Here is a 20563-nt window from a genome sequence, read left to right as displayed (position 1 = left end):
GAGTACCCCGAGCCAAAGAGCGTCTATGCACTAAGATCGTTTTTGGGCCTTGCTAGTTATTACAGGGTGTTTATTAAGGATTTTGCATCAATCGCAAGACCTTTAACCGACATACTGAAAGGCGAAAATGGAAAAGTAGGCAAGCACATGTGCAAAAAGGTCCCAATCGACTTTGATGAATTGCAACGTCACACCTTTGACCGCTTAAGAAACATTCTGGCATCCGAGGATGTCATACTCATGTACCCGAACTTTCAAAAACCTTTCTACCTCAAAACCGACGCTTCTGCCGACGGGATTGGAGCAGTGTTGTCCCAGGGCGGGAGGCCAATAACAATAATATCCCGAATATTAAAGCAAAGTGAATCACTTTACGCCACTAATGAAAGGGAATTGTTGGCAATCGTGTGGGCTCTTGGAAAACTACAGAACTACCTGTATGGAACCAGAGAGTTGCACATTTTTACAGATCACCAACCGCTCACATTTTCCGTGTCACAAAAAAACACAAATTCGAGAGTTAAAAAGTGGATGGCTTTTATTGAAGAACGTAACGCTCAAATTCATTACAAGCCAGGGAAAGAAAACCTAGTGGCAGATGCCTTATCAAGGCAAAATGTAAATGCCCGACAAGATGAAATTCAATCATGTGCAGCCACCGTCCACAGTGAGCTTTCCTTGACCTACACAATCGAGACAACAGACAAGCCTGTTAATCTCTTTAGAAACCAAGTAATCCTAGAAGAGGCGCGCTACAACTTGAATCTGAGACTAATTCTATTCGGCAGCAAAACTCGCCATGTGATACAATTCACAGACTAGAACGATCTCCTTGAATCCTTAAAGCTTGTAGTGAACCGTGATGTTGTAAATGCATTCCATTGCGATCTTCCTACATTAGCCGCCTTTCAACATGAATTAGTGCGACTTTTCCCCACAACAAAGTTTTGGCATTGCAAGAACATGGTTACTGATATAACCAACAAAGATGATCAGATTCAGATAGTTAATACCGAGCATAATCGCGCACATAGAGCAGCGCAATAAAATATCAAACAAATACTTCGGGAGTATTACTTCCCAAAAATGGCCAAATTAACCAATGAAATCGCCTTAAATTGCAAAGTCTGCACCACAGCTAAGTACGACCGTCACCCAAAAAAACAAGAACTTGGGCAAACACCTATTCCGTCTTATCCCGGCGAAATGCTGCATATCGATATATTCTCCACTGACCACAAGCTATTCTTGACCTGCGTGGACAAGTTTTCCGAATTTGCTGTTGTACAACCCTTATTATCCCGAACAATAACGGATATTACTATCCCCATATTGCAATTACTCAATATTTTTCCAAAAATAAAGACAATTTATTGTGACAACGAAGCATCGTTTAATTCAGAGACGATTACTTCGATGTTAAAAAATCAATTCGAAATAGACGTAGTAAACGCACCTCCATTGCATAGCTGCTCGAATGGACAAGTGGAACGATTCCACAGTACATTGCTAGAGATAGCCAGATGCATGAAAATTGATAAACAACTTAATGATACGACATAGATCATAGTAAGAGCAGCAATATAATATAATAAAACAATTCATTCGGTTACGGAAGAAAAGCCAATAGACGTTATCCATGCACAACACACTGTTTTGAGGGAAAATATTAAAGACAGAATAAACAAAGCACAACAAGATCAACTCAACAGATGCAACCCAGATAGGCAAAATAGGGTATTTGACGTAGGCGACAAAGTATTTATTAAGAACAATAAAAGGTTGGGAAACAAATTATCCCCGTTGTGTTCTGAGGGACGCGTACAAGCAGACCTGGGAACATCTGTACTTATTAAGGGGAGGGTGGTCCATAAGGACAATTTGAAGTAATTTTGATCAAATTCTTTATTTGCTATATCAAACCACAAAGTCACTATAGTCATTGTTTACATTCCCCACAGGTTAATCACCATAATACTGTCAGTCCTAGCTGCAGCAGGGGCACGCATTACCGACTGCTCCAATGCAAATTACATTCCCGTGCTAGACGGCAATGTTTTAATATGGGACCAACGCAGCTACCTAAGACATTCGACGAACCTGACTGAATTCACGAAAATCATAGACGATACGATAAAACTGGCTGAATTATTTCCCTTGACGAACATGCGAAAATTTATAGAAGTAGACATAAAACCTGTTAAAAATCTTTTGTCCGCGTTAATGATACACCACAGGATAGCAAGAAGTCTAGATTTTTTGGGCACAGCGCTAAAGGTTGTGGCAGGAACGCCTGATGCGGCAGATTTGGAAAGAATCAAAATAACAGAAGCACAGTTAATTCAATCTAACAATAGACAAATAATAATTAACACAGAAACTCAAAGGCAGATTAATTTACTTACAAATACTGTTAATAAAATAATACAGTCCAGAAGTGGTGAAATTACCGATATCCCACACTAATACGAAACTTTACTAGCAAGAAATAGAATGCTAATTACAGAAACTCAAGACCTTATGCTTACTGTCACACTTGCCAAATCTAATATAATAAACCCAGCCATTTTTGATCAAGAAAATTTAAAATCTATTTTTACCGAACAGTTCACAACAGTCTCCATAGTTAATTTAATGGCTGTGTCCAACATTAAAATATTTCAGTCCGATAGCACCATACATATAATTATAGATTACCCTAGAATTAAACTTTTATGTAAGAAGAAGGTCATTATTTTCCCTGTGATACATGGGGACACCATACTACAGATACACGAGAACATAGTGGCAGAATGCGACGACGGAGTGAAGGCGGTCACAGAATGCGTTACCAACAATCACGCAACATTTTGCAAACTGGCTAAGCATGACACATGCGCTCGCGGACTAGCGTAGATGATGGCCCTACGTTACATGTCCACGGAACCCATCTTATAAGGTTTGAGAAAAGCGCTACGATAAACGGGACCATGTACCTCAACCACAACAAGGTCGTAAGCAAGGCATCCCAGCTTCCCCTTTGCTACATATAACGGGACACGATCATGTGTTTAGTCTACCTCTGCTACAGCGAATGAATGAACTCAACCAAAACGCCATCCAGGAGTTGAATGATGATATGATATCCAACGGATCGCCCAAGGTTTGGTTCGCGATCGGAGTACTTGTAAGCTTCTTGCTCTGTAGCCTCGTCGTAGCTGGTTACTGCAGGTACCAGAGGAAGTCAGCTGCTAAACTGCAAAAATTCATCCAAGAGTCATGCATCACCGAGGACGGCAATGAACTTAGAAGGGGAGAAGTTAACAAACAATTCAACGAACTGCCTCCGCACTAAGTCTTAGAACAATCTGTGCAGCTGCAACGTCGATGTGACGAATTCCATATAAACATAAATATGCTGACACAGCGTCTGAACAAGAGCCCATAGCATGACCATACGCCTTACATATTTACTTCTTATGTATTTAGCTTTAGATTCATATTCCCATTTATGTACTTATGTTTAGTTCTCTTTTATTTTCTTCAACATATTCAGTTTTTGTATAACCCTTTAACAATAAACACAATTTATAATCTCTAATATATTGCTGATCCACAAGGACGGTGATTCAGATACCTAATCGTATCTCATCCCAATCAACATAAATCAATCCATAAGCTGGATCCCACGAACGGTAACCCCTAACAGGAACCAGTGGACATATTCAACATCTTACCTTATATATATACTAGGTTTAAGAATATAAACAAATTGTAAATATTTCATTATAGAATAAGAAAATAATCAAATTGTAAATTCATGTTAACATTACATGATAGAGTTCAGAAAAATAAGAATCTAAAGCAGAGATTGAGGACAATCTTAAAGTCAGGACGGCCGAGTTGCCATCTCTTTTTTTTTATTTAAATTAACTACCACAGTGTTATCATTCATTTGTACTTACCAAAAATGTCTTAACTTTAATGACCTCTTGCATTACCTAAGTACTCACTAAAAATGTCTTAATTTTAATGACATCTTGCCCTATAATTTGTAAACCGATTTTAAAAATTGTATTTATAATATGTGCAGTACTCTGCATATTTTATTTTTCGCAAACGCGTTAATGCAAAAAACCGTTTACACAACGCACAAAATGTGCGCGCTTTCTAAACCAGTACACATATCAATTTTAATGTCTCTAGCTGTTAAAGTTTTTTAAAAATTCTGTTTTCTTTCAATTGCGGGGTCGTGTCCACATAGCAAATTAGGTGGCTCTAACTGTTATAATTTTCGGACGGACAGACTGACTAGACTCTGCTGTTGATGCTGATAATGAATATATTTACATATTGTATGGGATCGGAAAAGATTCCCTTTTTAGTATTACATATATTTTGTCGACTTTAATATACCATTTCACCTGCATGGTCTAAAAATAGTTTAAAGGAGAGATTTATTATTTGACATGATACAAGATGAATTTTCAAAAATATTTTATGATTTGTAGACAACAAATATATAAAGTTGAACAGTATTCATTGTTTATTTAAACGATTGTGATGGTGACATAATGAAATTGTCTAATGATTTATAAAATATTTACTTTTATTATAACTATTTTTATATCATTTTTCCAAAAATATCTGCTGATGCGCAGATAGCGACAGTCTAACTATGATCTCCCGATCATTCTTCCGTCAGGCACCACCACACGAAGATTTTCTTAATGAAGAAGAATGAAATTGGCCGCAGGATTTAAGTTCCGTAAATACTTCCGTGAAGAAAGCTGGTTCTGCATTAATTTTTAACATCTTGTTGCTTAAAAGGTTTACTATTAAAAGACACCTGCAAAATAAAAATAAAAAAATCGATTGAGTTTTATTATACATATGGGCATTTCTCTTTGTTTTATTTAAAATTCTTATAAAAAATGTTTTATATATTAACATTTTATGTATTTTGAGCATATATTTATTTACCGTGATGAGCAAATCGAATGCAAAGTGATAAAACAGTATTTTTATATTTTAGTACATTTTTTTTGTTGAATCTACTATTAACTTAAAGCCTAACATCAAGTGTGAGATATTTTTCTTAGTCTAGTACTTAATTATTGGGTCAGTACTTTTAATGACTTTTTTTTAAGTAAAGAAGGAAGCATCTCCGACCAAATAAATTATATATATTCTTATATATAGTCATATAGTCATGTCCGACGAACATTGTCCGTCCTTCCGTCCGTCTGTTCGTCTGTCCGTCTGTCCGTCTGTCTAAATCAACGCAAACTCGCCCTAGAGAGATTTGGTATGTAAATTTGTTTAGTATGCGTGCAGATTATTGACATTTTTGCCACGCCTACTTTCGCCTCCAGAAACTAGAAAAAACCACAAATTCACCCATGAGCCCTATTTTATTAAAATCCGACAAGAAAAATTGAAAACTACACGTATAAATGAGTTTTAGTACGCGGTTCATAAGGACGGAGTTAGCCGTTGGCTAGTGGCGGCGCTAGAGTGCTCGTGTGAGTGTGAACGAGATAGCTTATGCTATGGAGGAGATTTAACTAAACATACATCTTCCTCGTGGTTTGTTAGAACTCAGTTGTATTCAAGCATAAATTTGACTCCTTTTTCATCCATACCATTTACGACAAGGTGATCGTGGCAGTGTCTCCAAATTTTCTCAAATATAATGTTTTTTTCCAATTCGATGGATCCAGTTCAAGAACATTTGTGGGAGATTAACTTTCTCAAAAATATCCTAAGTTTTTGCTGACACAAAGTCAGACAAGGATTATTTTTGAAAGTCCAACAAATTAGAATAATGTCTATTATTTTTTAGTTTAACATTTAGTTCCTTTGATTGACGATTGCAAACCATTCTAATTTTTTTATCAGATAAGACATTTGAATCAAAGAACGCCAGTGCTATTATATCTTCGAAAAAGTACCATGAATGATTGCTAATTTTTTTCAGTATTATTGTTCTTATATCGCCCAGATCATCGAAAGAAGCTTCAGCATGCCATGCTTTAATGTTAATTTTGACTAAGAAAATGCAAACAACCGAAATTGATGTCTAAATAAAAATTTCTTAAAGGAATATGTAGCTTTTGACATTCAGCGTGCATAGCTTGTTGGTCCAGGTGTACGAAAAGCATACTGCTCTACACCAAGAAAGATTAGAGCTAGCTGAAGCAATTTCTTGTGATCATCTCGGCTCTGACATTTGTTTAGTTCACTAAGACTACATTTCATGAAGTCATGGCGTTCAGCTTCAAAAATTGTAAATTGTTTTATGTGGAGCGCAACTTTCGCAATGCGATACGCTTCGCAATACGATATCGTACATACGGTTGCGGCAGGGTAGGTTTATTAAAATGCCTCAAAAATTTTCTTCCATCAGAACTTCTGCTCCTGATTAAATGCCTATATTTGCAACTGTGGTGTCATAGCACAAGCCATTGGCTTGATCAACTATATTCAATTTAAATTGCGTCAGTCAAAAACTTTCATATCAATATTTTTACCAATTGAAGATTCCACTTTTAATGCACTTAGAAAATTTAAAGTACCATTATAGCTAACTACTGCTGCGATGTGTTCAAAATACCCCACTGTAAAAAAAAATATCTAGTAAGTCATAATAATAACCAGAGGGCAGGGGCTAACTTCGACCGCGTCAAAGTTACCCTTGCAACGATTTTGGTAACTCTTTCCTTACCCAAAGTGGAAAAACGTTTTATCGAAAAAGGCGAAATAACGGCCTACAATCTTAACATAGGAAATAAATAAAATATTGATCAAAGTCACTGTTTTCCACCTTAATTTAATTTGAACGTAATCGCGTAAAAATATCGAAGTTATTGACAAAAGTCACTGTTTTCGAAAGATCGTTCCTATAGGAGCTATATGATATAGTCACCCGATCTTGATCAATTTTGGCGTAGTCGTTAATATATGTAATAAACTCATCAATATTAAATTTCATTTAATTCGTCAATAGCTTAGAAAATAACGAAGTTATTGAGAAAAGTCACTGTTCGTGACTGCCGTTTGTATACAAGCCAAAATACATGCAAAATTTCAGCTCTGTAGCTCCAACGGTCTTGGAGGAGTTTACGTTGACGGACGGACATGGCTATTTGAACTCGTCTCGTCGTGCTGATCAAGAATATATATACTTTATATGGTCAAAGACGCTTCCTTCTATGCGTTGCACACTTTTGACCAAAATTAATATACCCTTTTTGCAAGGTTATAAAAATTTAAGTTAAAACCATTAATTAACAAACATTTGTTTCTCTTATTCTACTAAAATCAATAGTGTTAACAATGTACTAATGTTTATTTTCATAACATGATATCTCGCTCACTCTTTTGATATTTCTATGGTGCTATGTATGCTTATATGGGAGCAACACACTGAAAACTTAAGGTGAGTTCCGCGTCCATTTAACATTATCCGATCGGCACAAATTTTTTTGAGATTTTTTCTAGACTAAAAGCGCAAAAAAAAATGTCCGGCCCTTGGTGAATCTCGGATTTTTGAAAATAAAAACACCCTTAATGCCCACATTATTATAAATGTATTTACATGCCGTTAAAGCTCTGCGAGCTTCTACTTTAAGCTTAAATTAAAATATATAAGTAAATAAATATATATGCCAAAGAAGTCGCTCATTTGGAACAAAGGAAAGTTCCAAAATAAGATAAGATAAAGGATAATTGTCTTACCCCACCTCTCCGCTCAATACTAATCGATCATAAGTAACAGCGTAAAGACGAACACAACTAAAATAACAGCAAAGCTTTTTCTCATGAACACATTTTCTTACCCACATCTATCGAACAAAAAAAATTGTACAGTTGTATTATAAGTAAAAAACAATCATATTTAGCATATTACAATAAGTTAAAATAATAGGAGCTAACTAAAATGTTTTTTTTTTGCGAAACACTCCCAATACAAAAATGAATGCAAACAGCGTAGCTTCGTTTAACTCTATAATAAATTGCATTAAAAGATTGCCAGATTTCATATCAGAAGTTGAAATTATTTTGGCAACAATTAATATTTCTGACGAAGGCACAAGAAATATTCTGTTTAGCCTTAATAAAAACAAATGCGTCGGATTGTGCCATTGTGAACAGTGCTCCATATGTATGGAAATCTAAACGAGTGGGAAAATGTACAAGAAATTTTATTAAAGGTTGATGTTTTGATAGATATGTTAAAGATTTGTTGGGTGGAATCAACTATAAAAGAACATTATAACAAAATAAACAAAGTTTCTAATAGATAACATAATCGTCAATAATCGTACAAAGCAAACGCTCCGTGGAGCCAATGATGTACAGTGTACATTGTACACTCCAACATACATTTTCAGGAGACTACTCGGTATAAAAATTAAAACTCTAATTATAACACTATCATTCATATTTGACACTGGAGCAGAACTCAGCGTCATTAATGATAATGTGTGCCATCCTAAATCTAAATCAAATATCAACTTAGAAACCAGAGCAATAGGTAATAAGATAAAAGTCAAAAAATTATGCAAAATTCCATGCTTCCAAGAATTTATTAACAAAAACTATATGCGCGTTCTTGGAATATAATTTTAGATTACGACGCCTTTATAGGTTGCAATACACTTTATGATCTAAAAGCAATCACCGATTATCCAAATAAAAAACTAAAGCTTAATACCAAAGCTTATACCAAACAATTCAGTCGGACCAGATACCAGATAAAAAAAGGTTCTGTAGCGTGTGCTAGTTTAAACTTTTAAATTTTAAAACTTAACGACTTTACGCGCCAGATTTCCAATAGCGATCAATCGATAAATAAATAATATTGGTATATCAATCAATCGATTAAAGAATAATATTGGGATAAGGATAAGTGATTTATCGTTTTTGAGGTGGCAACGCGCTCCGTTTTTTTTTTGCTTACTGAGGAGGCTTCATTTTATTTTAATACTGAGGAGAAAAGTTGTGGAAAAAAAGCTGTACCAAAAATTTGGTTATAAATTATAGCAGGTATGTAGGTTAATTAAAAATTTTACCCTGTCGCCATCTGCATCTTACTCTATATGATAGATCGGAAACCTTCCATTTTCTGGCCAATATTGCGGGTAGCTTTTGTTGTGAGGATTATTTTTCTAAAAACCGGCGAGTCGGACTTTTGGTCAACGTTGCATTCCGGAATTGGCATTCGGACATTGAGAAGACACTGCCAACTAAACATCGGCAGCGCTACAACGTTTTTGTGTTGGGGCTTACAGTGCGGCCAATGGTGTCTCATTTCCCGAAAATTGTCCTAACCCTCGGTGGACTTGATTTTTTTTCGTACGGGAAGGCTTTAAAGGCGAGTGGCTCTACTTAACCTTCGGCCGTTGCTGACCCAGACAAAGCTTGTCTTTTAGTCAAATTTTGGATATTGTTTGCTGCCACCAGAGTTAGCGCAATACATGTGACCACCTCGAAAACTTCTACAATTTTTTTTCGTTAAGTGAAAATAATTTTCCTTTCTCATCTTATTTTGTTTGTTTTAAAAATTATAAGGAAATGAGAAATGACCCACTCCAAATAATTCTAGAACAAAGTTTCGCAGTAGAGTATATATTTATATTTATTGAGACTATTATATGGTGAACCGAATGGTGTGATGAAAGAGAACAACTAACTGAACTGAAAAATTGGTGTGGCCAGACTACAAGTACATATTGTTGCCAAATTATTAGATACGATAATAATCCCAAATTATCAACACTCCCTCTCAACAGATTACTTGTATGCTTAAGTACTAATGACAATTCATTTCAGTGATACATTTCATATGTTTACATTTTTGCAAATTCTTAGTCAATACGTCAGAGATCATGTCGTTACTACAGATATACTTAACATCTATTTCTTTTTTCTTATAAAGCTCTCTGACATGATGATACTTTATATTAATGTGTTTGCTTCTATTATGCAGAGTTGGGTTTTTAGTTAAACATTGGGCACTTTGATTATCGCAATACAATAAAACAGTTTGAGCATCGTTAAAACCCATCTCGTTCAAAAACGTCTTCAAGTACACCGCTTCTCTTGCCGCCGTGTAACGCAATGTACTCCGTTTCGGTACTACTTAAAGCCACCAGACTTTGCTTTTTGGACTCCCATAATATTGCGCTGCCAGCATACATAAAAACATATCCAGTATATGACTTTCGGTCTATGATGTCGTTTGCCCAATCAGCATCCACGTACCCGTTGATTTGGGTTCCAGTCAGCTCATAGTGAAGCTTCATGCCAGCTGTGCCTTTTAGGTAGCGCATCACTCTTTTTGACGCCACTTCGTGTTCTTTATGAGGTCTCATATTCATCTGCGCTAACTTTACAACTGAATGTCAAATATCTGGCCTGGTTGTTACGGCCAAATACATCAATGACCCCTCAAGCGACTGGTATTTCTTCTCGTCAGTAGGTATGCAAGAAGCGTCTTCACATTTGACTTGATATCCTGCTTCCAGAGGAGTAGACATCGCCTTGCAATCAGACATTCCCGACGTGCGTAACATTTCTTTAATGTATTGTTGATGTCCAATAGCAATATTACCAGTCTCCGTCTCTCGCTCGACTTCTATGCCTAAGAAGTGATTCAATTGACCGCCATCTACTATGTCGAACTACATCGTTTGATGTCCATTAAGTCATCTTTACTGGAACTGGCCACCAGCAGGTCATCGAGGTAAACTGCAATGATATTAAGCCTACCCTCTCATTACGTACATAAACACATGGTTCACTAATGCATGGTCTAAAATTTATCTCTCTGAGCACCTTATCTAGTCTGGTATTCCATTCTCTACCACTCAGCTTCAAGCCATAAAGCGATTTCTTCAATTTCAAAACTCTCTCTGGATAGGCTTCGCTAACAAATCGATTAGGCTGCTTCATATAAACTTCCTCTGACAAGTCACTATTCAAATATGCCGACGATACGTCTAGTTGATGGAGATAAAGCTTATACACTACTGCTAGAGCTAGTATCAATCTTATTGATGAGTACCTTACTACTGGCGAAAAAGTTTCGAAATAATCAATACCATACTGTTGCGCATAACCCTTCGCGACTAACCTTAACTTTTCGACAAAACCATTTTTGTCTGCTTTAATCGCGAAAACCCACATACAGCCAATAGCTTTCTTACCCTCAGGTAATTCTACCAATTCCCAAGTATTGTTCGCCTTCAGTGCATCTATCTCCTTTTGCATTGATGCTACCCATTCGCTGCCCATTTCGCCATTAATGGCTTCGTTAACTCCTAATAGAATTTTTACCTTTTCTACCTTTAGCATAGTCAACATATTATACTGCTTTTGAGGTCTACCTGGTTTACCCGTTCTTATAACTTTTGGACGCCCTGGTCCTCGTCTTTCACCAATTTCAGCTTCTGAGTCCCCTTCAGACTCCTCGTTGATTTCGTCTTCACCTCCTTGGCAAATAGTATTTAAACAACTCCATGTCTCCCTCTTCACTGCTAGATCCAGTTATGTCATTCTCCAAGAAGATTACATCTCTGCTCTCAATCAGCATTTTCTTCTCCGGGCTATATAAACGATAAGCTTTTGCTGTCAATGAATACCCAATCATTAAATATTCCTCCCCTTTAGCAGCGAACTTCTTATTGTGAGTCTTCTTCAGAGCAATAGCCTTAGCTCCAAAGATTCTGAGGTGGAAAACTTTTGGTCTTCTACCAAACCAAGCTTCATAAGGCGTCATATTTACCAAGGAATGCGTCTCGGACCTGTTTCGTAAATACGCCGCTGTTTTCACCGCTTCAGCCCACAGTATCTTATTGACTCCAGAATGTACCAGCATACTTCTGGCCATTTCAACCAATGTCCGATTCATGCGCTCAGCTACCCCGTTCTGCTGTGGGGTGTATGGCACTGTTAATTGTCTTTTAATGCCATTTTCCTTTAAGAAATGTTCGAAGTTATGACTTAAATATTTGCGCCCGTTATCGCTACGAATTTCTTTTAACTTTTGGCCTGTTTGCCTCTCCGCGAATCTAACAAAGTCTTTAAAGCAATCTAACAATTGGTCACGCGTCATCAGGCAATATACAAAAACAAATCGCGAACAATCGTCAATAAATGTCACAAAATATCGCGCACCACCGGCCGATATTGTTTCCATAGGACCGCATATATCCGTATGCACTAAGCCCAACAACACGTTCGATCTTTTTTCCGATACTTTGGGAAATTTCTTTACAGATATTTTACTTTTCGCGTACGTAGTACAGGCTTCAATTTTTCCTGCTAGATTATTTTCTTTGATCTTTAGGCCATGCAACATTTCATTTTTCGACATTTTTTGCATACTTGCAAAGTTCAAATGACCAAATCGACTGTGCCATTTCAAAACATCACTATTATGCACACCGAAGTACAGACTTCCTTTCACTTTAGGTTCAATAATAAACAAACCATCGCAACCATGCCCAACCATTTTTAAATGTCACTTCAAAGCCTTTCTCAGTTGCTTTTGACACAGAGATGAAATTTGTCTGCAATTCTTTCACGTACAAAACGTTCAATAGGTCAACACTGAATTTTCCTATGTTGATACACACAGTACCAATACCTTCTGAATGCAACGAGTGCTCTCCCGCGAGTAGAACTTTTTCTCTGTGTTCTTTAAAATCTGTAAACAAATGTTTGTCACTACACATGTGAACAGTTGCACCACTGTCCACACACCAAGTCGAATCTTTAAACTTTTGTTTACACTGTACACTGGACAAAATCGCAAAATTTCGTTTTCCTTTGTCATTTTCTTTGCAATAAAGTGGCCCAACTGTCCACACTTAAAACATTTTTTGTTTTTCTTTGCATCATTCTTCACGTATGCCTTCTTCTGCTCTTTTCTATTCGTTTTCGACACATACACATGATTTGCACCGTTTTCGCTTTCATCGAAATTCATTCGCTGTCTCTCTCCTTCACCGAGAAGTTTTCAAATTTTCAAATCAGAGAGAGATGGCAATACTTGTCGCGTTTCGATCGCGACGACGAAGTTTTCGTACGAACTGTTCAACTCCGACAGCAACACAATTGTTAGTATATCTTCGGGAATGTGCATGTCTATTTCGTTTAACTTTTCCGTTAGGTCTGAGAATTCTTTTATGTACTCTTGTATATTGTAGTCAATTTGATTTGTTGACATAATTTCTGTTTCAGCGTTTTATGATCAACCAAATAATAAAAAAAAAAAAAAATGATTTCCATAAATAATGTTTGAAGTGAAGCGAAATGAAAAGTAAATTTGCGCAGTTTGAAAATTTAAAATAATTCTAACGAATTTAATTAAAAAAAAAAAGAATTAGAAATAAGATGAATAATTCCTAAAAAAAAAAAAAAAAAAAACATTAACTGGATTTATTTGATATTCCTTAGATACATTTTTTTTTATTCTATTATCTTCTATAATAATTAATAACATGTAAATAGTGAGCTCTCTTTTATACTACTAGTTTAAGTCCCTCTTATTGAATAGTTTAAATTTACTTTGAGTTCTATTGTTTTCTCAAGTCTGAAAAGTTTTTCAAAACTCCAAATCTTGCTTTATACCAGACAAGCAGTTAAAATCAGTCTGTATATATTTTGTTAAAATTTAATATGGAAGAAAAGAAATGATTCTATCTGAAATTATAATGAAAAAAAAAACTATTCGTTATCCACAATCGTTTCCGACGGAACTACTTTTTAGTATTGCTTCATCAGGGGGAAACTCCACCTACGTCGGGGTTCGAACTCGAGAACAACAGAATTGTAGATTTAGTAGGTCTCCACTGAGTCACCGACTAGGTTCTGAAATTATAATGAATTTGAATATGATTGCTTAAGCTTTATAATTTATTTTCCTAGTGACATGGGTACATGAGTTGATATTGATGCGTTTTAATGGGAATCTTTACAACGAACAACAAAGATTCATGGTTGGGGGGTATAGAACTGATAAGGTTCATCTACATCTTTGACCTCAGTAACCGCTAGCTTGTGAACAAAGGAATACTCCTTCATTTCTTTCGTGTTTTTTTTATGAATATCAATTTCTTACTGTGTTCGTAAGTATTTTTCTGGCAAGTCATTCAATTGCCTTTAAAGTTGGTTACAGTAGAGATCCTAATAAAAATAAAATTTTTTTAATTAAAGGTAGAGATTTCAGCAAACAACAACCCCCCCAATTGGGGGGGTTTGGTTTTATGTCCTCGATAATTTAGCACTCGTTTAGTAAAGGAGTTCATAACTTTTCTTAACAATTTAGATTATTGTATATTGCATGTTTCGATATCAGTACTGATTGTATTGAAGATCATGTTACGACAGCTAAACGGTTAAAGAAATCGAAGACAACACGATTAAATTGTGTTATAGTAAGCTTTGGATGATTAAATGTTCAGGTGTCTGGATCTTGGTAATACAGATGGTATATCCTTGCGGATCAAGAGATTCAAAAGGCCAAAGCCTAACTAAAAGAAATAATTTTGTAGATGCCATAGCCCAAAAAAAAAAAAAAATAAATAAATAAATAAATAAAATAAAAAAATAAAATAAAAAATAAAATTACCAATATTCTTTAGGTTCACTAGGCTAGTTACACTATTAAACCACGTACCCAGTCATGTAACTTTTTGGAAAATAATTATAAAAAAAAAAAAAAAAATGTCTCTAGTTCCCCAAATACAGACACTCCAGCAGAAAACATATACAAAATTTGTTCCTTGATTTTGGACAACACGCAAACATCTTTCTCTATCCCCTGTAAACACATTTTTCATAAATCCTGTTTGGATGCTCTACTAGAAAATGAAAAGCATTGCCCAATTTGTGACAGTGATATAGATGTGTCTTTGGAGGAAAAGCCCGCGAGTGGTATTGGAGATATCATAAGCAAGTCCCTCGAATCGAATGGAGCGAGTTCTGTTCAGCTGACTATAAAGACTATCGGTCAGGTTTTATGAGCAAACAAATGATTCGTTCGAGAAAGCAAAAAGCTGGAGAATCTTTTGTTTGTTTTTATGATGAGGATTGAAATTTTGCAAAACAACCTGTTGACAGAGATACGACAAAAGTTACTATATCTATCGTATCAATAGGTCACTTTCGTAGATTATCGCGAAGCCAATCACACATGGCACAGAAGAACGCACCATTTTCTGTTACGGTTGTGGCACGGCCAATGTTTACAAGCCCCAATGTCAAGATTGTATAAGTAGGTTAGCGGAAAGCCGACCGAAGGGTGCATCCAGGCAACGTCGGATGCTCCCGCAATAGTTACAACAAACTCGGAAAACATTCAACAAAGTATCAACAGGGTGAATCATAAAGTAAACGTATGAAAGACTCACAAGTTTCCACTAAGATTTTTTGTCATATCCTGACAAACAGACAACCAGAAAACTTTTTGTTGAAACAATTTTTAGAAACGACAATGATAATAGGATCTATGCATTTCTTACGTTCACAGAATTAGGTTTATTGGATACCGGTGCCCGGTGCTATTAGTTATCTTCACGAAAAATCTCGTTTAATATTTTCAAATATTTTGAAGATGATGGGTCATCATATGTTCAGTGCACATCGTGTAATCGGTTATTAAAGAAGGATCGTACATTTAAATTAAAAATAAACATATTATTGGAGTGCGCAAAATAAAAATAGGTTATCAAGACAACGAGTCCTCTTGTTCAGAAAACATATCTCAACCCAGAAAAGAAACAATCAAATTAAAAAAAAACAAGAAACAGTTGCTTCGTTCGTACATAGGACTGCTGACAGAACAAAGTGTGTTCTAAATTCAGAAAAAATGAAAAATATAATAGATCCGATTTGTGACGGAAAAGGCTTTAAACTAAATGGCAATAAATGCAAAAACATACAACAATAAATACACTGCCGATTACTGTCTTTTAAATTAGATAGCGCAACTCGGCTCAACCGTAATAAGTGCGCAATTTATTAATGAAAATGAAATTATATCCCGAATATTAGGCTTGTCTGAAATTAATGGCGCTAGTGGTAGTACTTTGGACAAGTACAATATCCGATTGAAAATTGTTTCAATTACATCAGACAATGGACTTGTGATTCACATGTAAGCTGACTACTAATCAAATTTGACTATCACGATCAGATAGCCAAAATTTTATCAGTCTTAAAATTGGTAAGACCCTTATTGAAAGCATAGCTACTCGAACGGAAAAACTTATATCGAATGTTGGATTTGATGCATGTCTATTAGATCCGAGGTTTCAACAAATTCTCTCCTAGACTCAGAAAAAAATGCTTAAAGGCTTTATGGGAGAAAATAAAAATAAATAACCTAAAACTGAACTCCTCAACAACATCAGTAAGTTCAATGATTCTTGAAGAAGGGCAGGAAAATAATGACTTTGACTTAACAAATGTTAATGTGTTAATGTTTCTGGAGAGAAAGAAAGTCTACTGAACTATATGAACTGAGCAAATTATGTTTTGCCATTCCGGCGAAGACTCGGGTCCCAATTAAGACCGCGTAACGCGAACTTAAAGAATTGCTTTTGAACCGATTCAGTCATACGCAGGTGAACATTCAATTGAAGATGTATGAAAATTAAATGAAAGTTTTGGGTCAAAAATAACGCATAAGTCTTTGAGTGATGGTACACAATCTAACAGAACAGACTTAATAGAGTAATGAGCTTGAACGGAGACAAATGTTTGAATGTCATAAAAGAGCACTTTGAGGCATTAAAGTGTAATTTATTAACGTTGCACCAATAACAGAATGCATCGAGATCTGTTTGCAAGTACTGTTGGCAAGAAGAACCATTATAAGAATAACAAATCTTGACGCCATCTGCAAACATGAGCACGCGTGAATGAACCAAGGCCAAAGGCAAATCATTTATAAACAAGGTAAATAACAGTGGGTCCAGATGACTGCCTTGGGGTACACCTGACGTAACTCGAACCGTTTCAGATATCGAGGAACGAAAAGACATCTTTGGGGTTCTGCCAATAAGATACGATTTTAACCAAGATAATAGTTTCGCGTAAAAGCCCATAATGTTAAGTTTCGTAAGAAGCATAGAATGATCAACCGTATCGAAAGCCTTACTAAAGTCAGTATATATAACATCAGTTTGACAGCTGTGTAGCGTTAACGGTCTAGGAGGAGTTTGCGTTGATCCAGACGGACGGACATGGCTATTTGAACTCGTCTCGACGTGTTGATCAATATATATACTTTATATGGTCGGAGATGATTCCTTCTATGCGTTGCACACTTCTGACCAAAATTAATATACCCTTTTTGCAAGGGTATAAACATACATTTTAAATGTGGGATTGAGAAGTGATAGAATGTGGGATGCGAAGCAGTAGTAGAATAAGCCGACTGAAAGAATTAAGCCAATAGATTTTCAATGTCTGAATCATTATTAGCTGTCTAGTCATTAAGTCTGAAGGTGGAAGGTAGTAAATTAGAGCGTCGCATAGTTGGGCCTCTGCTCGAATAGTGTTGCAAAAATCAGTTTTTGCATGATCGCGTTTGGCCAAAATGATATATACAATCGATAGGGAATACAATAAAATTATAATTTTTACAAAAAATCGGAACTTTAAAGCTGCATATTGAGCGATTTCAACAATCGATCTTGAATTTTGGTTTTATCTGAAAAGTATGTTCTTTTTTAATAGCATGTTTCATAAAAATTATTAATTACTAAAATCGTTATTGAACTAGAAGCGTTTAAAAAATACACTAAATATTGTCGTTTTTTGAACTTTGGTAGAATACAACTAACAAGGACCAACTAGAATCACAGCCGGACTACATACACTAGGTAGGTGAAATATTTACCTATCAGATGTATATGGTCCCAATATGCCCTGCGACACCGATGCAGAAGCCATTAAACTAAGGTAGCCTCGCCTAAAAAATGCGCTGCAAGGTATAAGAAAAAAGAAGAGCGCATGCGCATTTGCCTGTAGCTTCTTTGTATTTAAATGATAACATTGTGTAATGCTGTTTTGTAAGTACTACGTGTTCATACACGTACAATGTTAGATTGCTAATTACATGCTTTGGAAAAACTGACAAGGCAGGTAAATGTTATTTAAGTTGATGAAAAATTGGTCCTAGTTGTAGGTTCGTCGTTTTTATTTCTGTTTACCAAATTGGATGTAAATATTAAGTTTTTTACCTAATTAATACAAAAAGGGTAATACCGATTTTGCATTCTACCTAGTTAATTCAAAAAATATAATATAAAGTGATAATTATTCCTCTCGTTTGCGACAGTTTATTTTTAACTTCATAAGTGTAATCACCTTAAATCCTTATAAATCCTTAAATAAATAGTATTTGTCTATATAATTCAAGATAATTTTATTTATTAGTGCATTAGTGGATATTCAGAGTAGGAAGAAGATTATACAAGCTCTCTCGGAAGCTAGGTCTGGAAGTTGACTGCCCAAAGCACGAATACGGAAACACGAATGATGGAGATACTTCAAGCAGATTTTTTGAAAATGATGAAAAGACATCTTTAATAACAGGTGTTAGTCAAGAGATAATTAAAAGGTCGGCTGTTATCTTGAATGTTATAAATTTCAAGGAAATTGTAAATGGTGAAAAATTTGCCAAATATACTTAAAAGTAGTCAGTACTTTTGACTGAACTGTATCCGCAAAAAAAAACGTACCTTAAAAACAAGCACTACAAAAGGTTCAAATACACTAATACATTAAAAACTTCTCGTGTTAGACAAAATGAAGACCTTTTTAACATGCTAGCAGCATCTTCGGACCCACTTATTGCATCACTGAGACACGTGCGGTCACGAAAAGATTTGGAAAATAGCAATAGTCCCGAAATGTTGAGTTTATTAGATATTGTTGTAAATATTGAAAATTATTTTGAAGAAAATCAGACATCAAATTTTCAAAATTAACCTAAAAAAAAATTTTTTAAATTTTTCTTTTTTTCTTTTTGTAATTTTTTTTAAAAAACGAATTAAAACATTAAAAAATGTTACATAGTCATTCAAAACAATGAAATTTTCCATTTGTGATTGAAAAAACCGGGTTTCGCTCCCTCTACCGCATACAAAGCCATATATGGCTTCTAACTTTCAATAATTTTTTTTTTTGTGTAAAACGGTACTTACGTTTACCATTTGTTATCAGTTATTTTCTTTGCACTATTTTCTGTTGGAATTCGATGTTCATAGGTTTTTTGTGTTGCCTTATCGCAATTTTCAATCATTTTTATGCAAGCGTCTCAAGCAGATGAAGGAAAGTGAATTTTGCTAAATTTAAAACTTAATTTGCTCTACTAAAAAACACTTTTGTCGCTGAAAAGTATTTTTATTTTTAAAGAATATAATGTTTTCTTTTATAAAAATAAATAATTTGAGTATAGGTAAGCATCACAAGTACTAATTTACGCAAAAAACTGCGGAAGCCATATATGACTCTACATGCAGTAACGCGTGGATGATACATATATTCTATGTACATTAGAAATTTTTTTCAGAAATGAATGCACAATCATTTTACGGTAATTTGCAATACGTGGATGATATCGATAATCCGCTTTTAAGTGAAGACGACAACACAGCCGATTCTGAAGACGAAGTTGTTGAAAATAAAAATTTCCTAGATGAAGATGTTTATATTTCGGAGACCGATGAGAGTAGTTCCGATTGTGAAAGGCCGTGCACTTCGAAAGCAAAGCCAAAGCCAATGCCAAAAAAGACAAGAGCACCAATATGGAAAACTGGTCACTTGTTACCGTATTCGGATGAGAACTTTCTATTTGAAGGAAATATCAATCTTCCAACTTGTATCAGTGAACTAGATTTAAAAAAATTTTTTTTTTTAACAACGATCTGATGAATTTCTTGGTTGACCAGTCTAATGTATATGCACTCCAAGTTGATATAAATAGGCCAGCTAATATTACTCGAAATGAAGTAGAGCAATTTATCGGCATGGTCATATACATGTCGTTAGTGCAATTACCATCTTCAAGACTCTATTGGAATACGACTCTTGGTCAAGAATTGATACATGGCACCATGAGTTGCAACAGATGGAAAACTATAAAACGTTTTCTTCACTTCAACAATAATGACGATATGAAGTTGGCAGTTGAAGCCGGGTATGACAAGCTATTCAAGATTCGACCGGTGCTAGACAAAATCCGTAATCAATTACTGCTCGTACGTAAGGAAGAACATTTATTAGTAGATGAGCAAATTATTCCTACGAAGTGCCGTCACCACTTAAAACAGTATAATCCAGCAAAGCCTCACAAATGGGGCTTCAAAAATTTTGTTTTGAGTGGAGTATCAGGCTTTGGCTATGATTTTGATATATTTGCGGGAGCCCAAAGTGATACATATCTGGACGGGGCCCCTAATTTGGGAGTAAGCGGAAATGTTGTATCAAGATTATCGGCAACCATACCAAAAGGAAAAAACTACAAACTATTTTTCGACAATTGGTTCACTAGTCCCAAACT

General features: G+C 35.4%; 1 protein-coding gene across 4 annotated transcripts in view; it reads right to left on the bottom strand.

Annotated features, from left to right (window-relative positions):
- Positions 1-4502: 4502 nt before the first annotated feature.
- The window catches only part of LOC111519631 (cyclin-dependent kinase 5 activator 1), a 59689-nt gene continuing 43628 nt past the window's right edge, over positions 4503-20563 (bottom strand). For 2 of the 4 annotated variants that reach the window (XM_023181288.2, XM_047012527.1), the window contains one exon: positions 4503-4828. In XM_023181288.2, coding sequence (XP_023037056.1) covers positions 4681-4828 — 148 coding nt within the window. In that variant the 3' untranslated portion in view covers positions 4503-4680. Of the gene's footprint in view, positions 4829-13744; positions 13861-20563 lie in introns of those variants that run through there. The other 2 variants (XM_047012526.1, XM_047012525.1) reach the window with 2 other exon arrangements.

This window comes from Drosophila willistoni, unplaced genomic scaffold (assembly GCF_018902025.1).
Source record: "Drosophila willistoni isolate 14030-0811.24 unplaced genomic scaffold, UCI_dwil_1.1 Seg169, whole genome shotgun sequence".
Taxonomy (NCBI): domain Eukaryota; kingdom Metazoa; phylum Arthropoda; class Insecta; order Diptera; family Drosophilidae; genus Drosophila; species Drosophila willistoni.
This window is presented reverse-complemented; position numbering and strand designations above follow the sequence as displayed.